Source organism: Mus caroli, chromosome 9 (assembly GCF_900094665.2).
Source record: "Mus caroli chromosome 9, CAROLI_EIJ_v1.1, whole genome shotgun sequence".
Classification (NCBI taxonomy): Eukaryota; Metazoa; Chordata; class Mammalia; order Rodentia; family Muridae; genus Mus; species Mus caroli.
This window is the reverse complement of record NC_034578.1, coordinates 62,535,868-62,545,190: the sequence shown is the minus strand read 5'-3', so window position 1 is coordinate 62,545,190 and position 9,323 is coordinate 62,535,868. Positions and strand designations below refer to the sequence as shown.

The 9,323-nt window shown below is 43.5% G+C and overlaps 1 protein-coding gene across 1 annotated transcript in view; it reads right to left on the bottom strand.

Moving 5' to 3' along the window:
* Positions 1-212: 212 nt before the first annotated feature.
* Pdcd7 (programmed cell death 7) overlaps positions 213-9,323 on the bottom strand; it is a 13,925-nt gene continuing 4,814 nt past the window's right edge. Inside the window, exons 2-5 of the mRNA XM_021172199.1 lie at positions 5,091-5,229; positions 3,414-3,650; positions 3,076-3,163; positions 213-1,256 (exon numbers count right to left, since the gene is read on the bottom strand). Coding sequence (XP_021027858.1) covers positions 1,133-1,256; positions 3,076-3,163; positions 3,414-3,650; positions 5,091-5,229 — 588 coding nt within the window. The 3' untranslated portion in view covers positions 213-1,132. The remainder of the gene's footprint in view (positions 1,257-3,075; positions 3,164-3,413; positions 3,651-5,090; positions 5,230-9,323) is intronic.

Here is a 9,323-nt window from a genome sequence, read left to right as displayed (position 1 = left end):
TAAGGGCTCCCAAGTCCACATCATTTCCAAAGCTGATGGGGACCTTTCTTGCTATCCAGAGTCAGATTCTGCAGACAAATTTGTGTTGAAGACTCATTTTTCCTGCAGCAAACACCTGCATATTAAAATTGAACTTTGGAGTGAAATGCTTTAGCAATGTGAAGATGAAATGTGTCAAATGATTTGAGAGAGAATAAATCAGGGGCAAAGGCTCAAACAAAAAAGCAAAAATGGTATTTATTCAACTTTTAGGAAATTAAATAACAAAACCAGAATAAGGCAAAACAAAACCCATGACATGTCATATGACTGATCATGCCCAAATACAACAGCACTCACTAATGAATATAAAAATAAAATTGATCATTCATGTTTGCTCTTTTCCCGGCTTTTATGACATGGATGTTTTTAGAAGCTTGAGCTATCCAGCCCCTACCATGTGACTGAGATTACAGTCCCACAGGGAAATAAGTTTCTATTCTTGGAGGCCCCACACAACTAGTTCCCTCACAACTCTTGCACTGGCACTTTCATGAGGAAAAACAGGCACTGTCTGTCAGAGCACAAGCAACCCTGGCTCTGCTAACTCTTCAAGTTTTCTAAGCTCTCCACAGGACAACAGTTCTAAGCCATCAGTGATCCTGGCAGCCACTGCCCCATCAGTAGCAGCCTCCCACACTGCACTGAAACTGGAAACTGTAGGTGCTCCTGGGAGCTGGAGGGCAGGTGGTATGGGAAGATAAGGAGCAGTAGCTGCTAACTCTACTCAGTGAACACCTTCAAGCAGTCGCCAAGTGTGCCGCCTGTTCTTACCCACCAATATATAACAAACTGAGAGCAAATGAGCAGGCCACATTGAACCAAGCCTCTCAAAACAGAGGCAGATTTAGTGAGCCAAGGCTACAGCCCATGCTAATAACCTCAGTTCATCTAGACCCTTTCCAGAAGAACCTTATGAATCTCTGGCTCCAGAGGCACCCCTGCCTAGGGCACAGAACAAAAGAAACAGGCTTTCCAGCTAGGACAATGCCACACAGAGTTAAGCTGTGTAGAAGACTAGAGCGTGAGACAACAGCATCTCTAATATCTAGAGCTACAGTGCTTGCCCGCTGGACCACACTCCTGGAGCATCTTAATGCAGCTGAATGGCCGTTGCCCAGATGTCGTTGCTGGGGAGCGGAGGAAGGACCCATCCTTGGGGAACCGAGTTGCCTTTTGGATGATCAGATGGTACCAGGTACTGATCCCAATCGTGCCTTAATAAGAAGGTTAAAGAACAATGTTTATTTCTGGTTTTCTCCAAGCAAGATATTCAGAAACTATATTTCATATCTAGGATACTGTTTTCAAATGACAGATGTACTAACCTGCTAAAGAACTGGGTTAATAGAAAGCATGCCAAGGGTCACATTAACGTACACATTTATGGAAAAACATCGATCCTCATTATCTGCATATTTTATGTTTATAATTTCTCTTTCTTTCTGAGACAGGGCTGGGGCTGGCCTTGAACTCCATATCCTCCTCCCAAGTGAAAGGCTACAGGCATGAGCCACGACCCTTGGCTATATTAGCAAATTTAAATCATCCCGTATGGCATTTTCATGGAAACTAAAAAATGCAGAGTGGAAAAAAATATCTGTCACCAAAATGCGCATTCCTAGCTGAAGGCCCTCAGCTTTCTGGTATAAATCAGTACCCTTCCTTTCCTGTCTGCTCTCTGCCATGTTGTTCAGTTGTTCAGTTGTTCAGTTTTGTGCTTCTTACTGGTGACTTTATGCTTTAAATGGCACCCAAGTGTCCTGGTGAAGTGCTAATGTTACTACAAGTGAGCGAGTTGTGAGGTACCTTGTACTCTAGACAAGCTTCGTGAGACTCAGATTACAGTACAGTTAGCCCCAATGCAATGCTTATCACCAACAGCATACATGAAATTAGGCATCTTCAAACTGACACACGGAACAAGGTAGTGATCAGCCAATAAAAGTAAGACAAAGGCTGAAGTGATGAGCACTGGCTACTCTTATAGATGAACTAAGTTGGATTGCAGGCATCTACAATGGTGGCTCACAACTATCTGTAATTCCAGTTCAGAGAATCTGAAGCTTCTTCTGGCTTCCATGACCACTAGGCACACATGTGATCACACACACACACACACTCAAAATATCCAAATCACATTTAAAAAAAAAAAGCAAAAAAACCCAAAAAACTGTGAGACAAAAGGCTCAGTTGTCTACCTGGCCCTGTCTCCTTCAGGAGCAATGCACTGTCTAATATTCTGTGACTCAATATTCACCGTAACTTGACAGAACCTACCTACCATCAATAATTCCTTTAAAGGCTAAAACTTGTGCAATGAAGTTAGAACTTTTTCTGAAAAATAAACTCGATATGCCAGAAAATTCCTTTCCAATATTCAGAAATTGCTGGAATGTTGGAAGAAGTCTCCAGTATTTCAAGCCATTTTTCTGAGATCCCTAGGTCCTAAGATGTTGGACCTAGAAAACAAAGAGATGCTTCTAGGCAGCAAGTTTCCACTGCCTGGGGCATCCAATCACTGGCTTCTCAAAAGACTGAATGCAGAAAAGATGTCGTCACAGCCTACACAGCTAAGAATCACCCAACTCCAGTTCAGCTGTAGCCAGTTCAGCTGAGAGTATTATGCTCCAACCTGCAGGCATGCAAGGGTCAGCATGGGCTTTTGCCTCCATGGGCAACCATTCAGGAGAAAAGGTTTCTTTTCCTGGGTTGACTCAGCACTAAAATTAAGAAAACAAGACCAGCTATGGTAGCGCATGCCTTTAATCCCAGCAATGAAGGGAGGCAAGTAGATCTCTGAATTCAAGGACAACATAATCTACAGAGCAGTCACAGGCAAGTTTCAGTTTCTTTACCTGTTCAAATGGAGACACTGACTTCCAAGAATTAATGAGGACTTTAGAGATACAGGTGGCACCCTTGAAACTAGGCAACACTGCACACCCAAAAGGAACTTTTAAAAAAGATACAGCAATAGACCTCAAGAGCTTCCAGTACCCAAGAAAAAGGGACAGCAGAGGGTGCCCTTCTGACCTTATCTGAATGAGCGCAGGCAAGGAGTGCTCAGCCTGGAGGTAATACTGGCGGAATGGCTGCAGGAGGTGAGCAAGTGGGAACTCATCTGGAAGAGAAAGGCACAGCCCGTCACCACGTCTGCTTGCTGTTAGGAGTGCACTCGCAAGGCAAGGTAACTGAGCCACTGATTATGACAGTAAGATAAACCTCATCTCCTCTGCAGCCTTGACTTTTACCATGCAGTTAAGAATCTCAACTTGTAATCAGGTCTTCCTTTTGGCTTAAGTTGGGTTACTGACAATAAAGAACTATCAACTTAGATCTTTCCTCATCTCTACTGGCAAAGATAAACTTACCTGGATCCCCGAATAACTTGGACTCAATTTCCCGTTTCTGTAGTAGAAGTTTCTCTTTCTCTTTTCTCTGTTTCTTTTCCAGTTCTCGTCTCCTCTCCTCCTCTTGCTCTCCTTCTAGCATAACTCGGAGGGCTCTCTCTTCAGCTTCATACAGTTCAGAGCGCTTTTTAATGAGCTTTCTCAGCCGCTGAAGATGGTGCTCAAAAGTCTCATCCGCTGAAGCAGGAGGACAGACCCCTGTGCAAAAAGAAGCGAATGGCTGCTCCTTTGCCTTTACATCCTAGGTAGGGCGAAGCAGTGCAAGGGGCACACCTGTGCATGCAGTGCCTGCCATGTGCATCACACACCCACTGCAGTGCAGCATGAGCTGTGGGCAGAGCAGACACCCGACACACACAGTTTACCTACATTCTCAGAGAAGAAGCAGGAGGTCTGCACCCCCTTAGGAGGCTTCCTTTTCCTTCTATCGCTCCATCCTATTTTGCTTTCTTCATCAATCCTTACTTTGACATTCCCAAAAGTTTGTCTTTTTGGCCCTCACTCATTACATTCCAGCTCATGCTACTTGCTAACAAATTTGTGTGTGTGTGTATGTGGCATGTGCACATGTTTACATCCCATGCACACCAGTGTGAGGCCAGAGGACATCAGGTGTTCTGTTCTATCACCCTTTGTCTGTTTCCCTTGAAACAGGGTCTCTCAGTGCTGGAGAGAAGGCCCAGCAGTTAAGAACACTGGCTGCTTTTCCGGAGGATCCAGGTTCAATTCCCAGCACCCACATGACAGCACACAACTGTTTGTAACTCTAGTTCTAGAGGATTCAACACTCTCACCAACATACATGCAGGGAAAACACCAATTCACATAAAATAAAAATAAATAAATCAGCTGGGCGTGGTGGCGCATGCCTTTAATCCCAGCACTCGGGAGGCAGAGGCAGGTGGATAACAGAGAAACCCTGTCTTGAAAAAGAAACCAATAAATAAATAAATAAATAAATCACTGAGGGGGTAAAAACATTTAGGCTTCCCAGTAGTTAGGAGAAAGACAGAGGCAGGAGGATGTCTACAAGTTAAGGCCAGCCTAGTCCACACAGTGAGTTCCAGGTCACCTAGAAAGATGAGACTTGTCTTGAAAAGAAAAAGAAAAGAAAGGAGAACCAGGATCTTTCATTAAACCTGGAGCTAGGCTGGCACCCAGCAAGTGCCATCCATCCTCCTGTCTAAGCATCCCCTTGGTCCCTGCACTGGGACTATAGGTTTAGCCTTTTGCATGGGTACTGGGGATTCCAACGCAGGTACTCTTACACACTTAGCCATCCCCAACCCCTTACTGATGAACTCTCATCCAGGATAGACTATAAGTCCCTTAAAATCAAACAATTAACTCCAGACTTCCTCCTGTTTCCGTCTCAGTAAGAATGCCATTGCTGTTCATTTAGCAGACCACACTAAAATCTTGAAATCACCATAAAACAAACAAACAAACAAATGGGGGGGGGCTTCTGTTTTGTTCTCCATAAGATAAAGAGCTTCAAACAGCAAATATTAATCTTCTCCCTTACAAACAACTGCCCTAACAAACCCTCAGTGAGGTCACAGGAGTCTGACCTCCATGGGAGGCCTAGGCGTAGCGACCAATGGGACCAACCGGTTGGTGAGTACGAGCTGTTCTTACCTTTCCTTGCTGCAGCTTCTTTCCTCAGTTTCCTCAGCTTCTCTAAAGCACGCAGAATGTCCACCATCCTTTTGGTGTCTGATTGCTTTTTCCTTACTTCAGCTAAGACCCCATCAGCAGCTGCTTTGAGTTCCTGCTCCTGGAGGGGAAAAAGCGCACAAGAACTTGTAAGAGGAACCACCTGAGAGCTCAGACCTCCCTGGAGACAAGATTTCAGAGGACCAAGCCATGCACACCACAGCCTACTGAATTTATATTTCAATTGCCTAGATGTAGCATGATACAGTGGCTCTGCCCAAGGGCTTCTTTCCTTTTGCTGATCAATTATACAACTGTGTTGCTGCTTTGCGCAAAGACTACCCCTATGCAGTCCACGCTGGCCTTGACTGAACTCCTATCCTTGCATCTTTGCTGGAGGATGTTTTTGTGTGCGGTTTTCTAATGCTGATTTCTGTACCTACAGATCTGGTTGCAGTCTGGACTTCGGCACTGTCATTATTATGAAGCGTCTCCTGACTCAGTATTTTATAAAATGCTGTTCTCCACCATCTTCTAATTGGTCAAGAATGAGCTGAACAGCCTATAGGTAGGCAGGAGAGGAAATGGCAGGACTTCTGAGCCCAGAGAAAGGGAGAGGATCTCAGGTGCGGCCTGGGAAGGCACATTTGGGACATTTCTGAAGGAGGCCAAAGTGAGAACAAGGTGACAGGTAGGCAATGGACCACCTGGCTGGGAAGTAGGTGGTAGTCAGCACAGGTGGCTTACAATAGATCGGAACCAGCTCAACTGTAGTGCCTTTAATAATTTATAAAGCTTTTACTAATTATAAAGGTCTCTGCATCATTACTGAAAGCAAGGGCACACATAGAAAAGTTCCTAGTTTTACATTTGATACCCAACATGGGGCTAGAAATCAAAGCTTAAGGGTTAAGAGAAGTCCTGGGTGGAAGGTTGAACAAGCACTCCACAGGAACAGGAGCAGAAGACCCCTGCCCACATCATACCAAAGCAGGGCTCCTTTAGACACACATTCCCCCCCCATATTTAACATCTCCCCCCTTCATATCAAAGCGGCTGCTGGTAGGGAGCAGGAACCAGAGGCACTGGGTAGGGCCCAAAAGGCAAGGACTCCCCAGAGCCTCATGCTGCTCTGAGAGGGAGGCAAGGCCCTGCGCGGTGGTAAAACTTCCTAAAGACTGCACTTGTGGGGATGGAGGGTTGGAGCTGAAGCCACTGTAAAGTTTGGCAGGCTTAGTGTGAGCTGACAAACAGCAGCCCAGCCCATGGTGGCACATGGGCCCAAGATGACCACAGGAACACAGGCCATGCTGAGGCCAGTAAGGTGGAGGGCTGAAAATCTAGTGAATGACTCATGGCACAGAGAGACTGCCCCTGGGGCCAGTCACCCTTTAAAGATGGTCAGAGAACCCTAAAGGTGTGCAGAAGCCAGGCCCAATCAGAGAAGCTGAAATCCCAAGCACAGACGAGTGTCTGGTCAGGTAAGCCTGTGTTCGTAGAAAAAAGTTTGAAAATAATAGGTTCCCAAAGGAAGGAGTTAGAGATTAAGAAGAAAATATTTTCTGTGTTAAAAAACAGATAACACAATGAGCAAAGGGAAAGCACATGAGGGCATCTGCAGCCCACAGAGTTCTGTTTTCATTATCAGCATACAAGTAAATAATCCTATGTTCAGAGGTGACTGTCATTTTACATATGCTCTTTAAGATCAGAATAAAGCAGACTTAGATAAGGACTGAAAGATGGGATGCTAGCTTACAGGCCACAGAACAAAGATCAGAGGATTCAACATGAGGAAAATCCACAAAAGCTTGAAGAACTAGAATGGCAACTCATAGAGATGTGATATTCTGAATTAAGAGTACAGAGTCCTGAGTTCGAGGCCAGCCTGGTCTACAAAGTGAGTGCCAGGACAGCCAGGGCTACACAGAGAAACCCTGTCTCGAAAAAACCAAATAAATAAATAAATAAATAAAAGAGTACAGAGTCTATTTGAGGCCACCTTAGAGCAATGTCATACAATAGCTATGTGCTTCATTTTGTAGAGTTTGAAAATTTAAAATATGTATATATGCTGATATATCATTTAACTGATACAATTCCAATGGGCTTTGCCTTGAATTCTGAAAAGGACAATTCTGAGGTCACCCATTTATAAATGATGGCTATTTTGGAGATGTCTTTGCAGATTGAAGCTGATGATGCCCCAACATATGTATACAGTAGAATGTAACTCTTTCTTAGACATTCTGGCATAAAACATGTTACAGATATACCTTACAACCCTACAGGTCAGGCACTGTAAAGGATCTAGCTATGCTTTAAAGGAGATGCTCATAGAACAGAAGATACAGGATCTCCCAAAGGCAGGTTAAATGATGCTATTGAATTTAAAAATTTTAAATGTCAATAAGACACATAGCACAGCTGCTGAATGAAAAGCACTGGATTTTAGAAAAGGACTGCAGAATTAAGCCCGCCTATATATGTATTGACCTCAGAATGGAAGTGTGTTGCATTAGAGAAGAGGTTTTGTCTTTGTTTCAACAGCAGATAAAAAGCTATGGATTCTACTAAAATTAATAAAGATCAGATTTGACTGGGGGACACCCTGAAAATTCTGGCTGCAGTCATGAAGAAAGAAACTAGAAGAACAAAGCAAGTGGTAAATGCTGATCCCTCTACGTGGGACCGGCTGTAAGGCTGGCTGAGAAATACCTCTACATGGCCAATACATCTTGTTGTCTAGAGAGGCCTCAGGAACTATTATTACAGAGAGGAAACAAAGTAGAGGAAGTTAGATTCAGAGATCTCTTTCTCTTTTTTCTTCTTTCCTCTATCCTCTTTCCCTCCTACCTAGTGTTACAGGAAGAGGTAGAAAGAAGGAATGAAAAGATAAAAGGGCAGATTACTGAATCTCCTTTTAGACTAAATAGCATTAACAAGACAAAATATTTTATATTTCATATGGATTCTGTATATTGATACAAATTTAAGGTTATTTTTGCTACAAATACTGTATCTATGTTTTAACTCATTAAAGGTATTGTACCTATGCAACTTATTTGAAAATGCAATGTGAAGTGCTAGTGCATTTGTAAGCTGTTACTGCAAACTGTTTAGGATAATTAAGGAATACGACTTGCTCTTACTCTCTCCTCTCCTCTCTCCCTTGCTCCCCTTCTCTCCCCATCCCCTTCCCCCTCTCTCCCCATGGCCATGGCCTGCCTCTACTTCTCTACTCTCTCCTTCTCTCTAACTTTCTCCACCTCTACTGCCCTCCTAACTCCCCTCCCCATGCCCTAAATAAACTCTATTCTAAACTTAAAAAAAAAAGAAAGAAAGAAATACAACTTAGTAGTCAGTCAAACTTATAGTCATTTTAGGTACTAGTTTAATATATTACAAAAATAAGCTTTCTTTAGCCTCCTGTAGAGTTTTCAAAGTTGAACAGATAGTAAGTAGCTAGAAACAAGCAACATTTCCTATTCAGATATACTACAGATAACGATCTTCAAAAAACCTCAGAGATTTACAGAGTATGGAATTTTAGATGTAGATGTTTTATTAATAAAGGCCTTTCATGACAGTGAAGCATGACTCTTCCTGGCAGCGCCCCTATTCTACTTCAAATAAGATGAGCATCAAAGACCCTTCATATGGAGTTTGCCTCAAATTTGGCAAGCTGCCACTGGGCAAGAACCTGCCCTTGTCTTTACTGCAGACAGCATGCTGTCCAAGCTGTGGGCAAGCAGAACACAGAAGCAGCCAACTGCCAGACTTGCAAGGAAAAGGTAGGCAAGTCTTTCATGATTCTTGCTTCACAGAAAGGTCTGTCCTACGTTGGGACAGAAGACCAAAGATAGACACTCCTACATAGCAGCGGAGCCGTGGGTGTCTGTCCGTCACTTCTATAGTTCTGGAAGCTGCTTGCTTCCAAACTCTAATTTCCTGTTTACTCAGGTAGTATTTACTCCATCTCAGGTCTCTCGTGGGGCTGAAGACTAGATAGTCATAGTCTCATACCTAAGCTTAAGTAGGTAGTTATAGTCTCACACCTAAGCTTAAGTAGGTAGTTATAGTCTCACACCTAAGCTTAAGTAGGTAGTCATAGTCTCATACCTAAGCTTAAGTAGATAGTTATAGTCTCACACCTAAGCTTAAGTAGATAGTTATAGTCTCACACCTAAGCTTAAGTAGATAGTTATAGTCTCA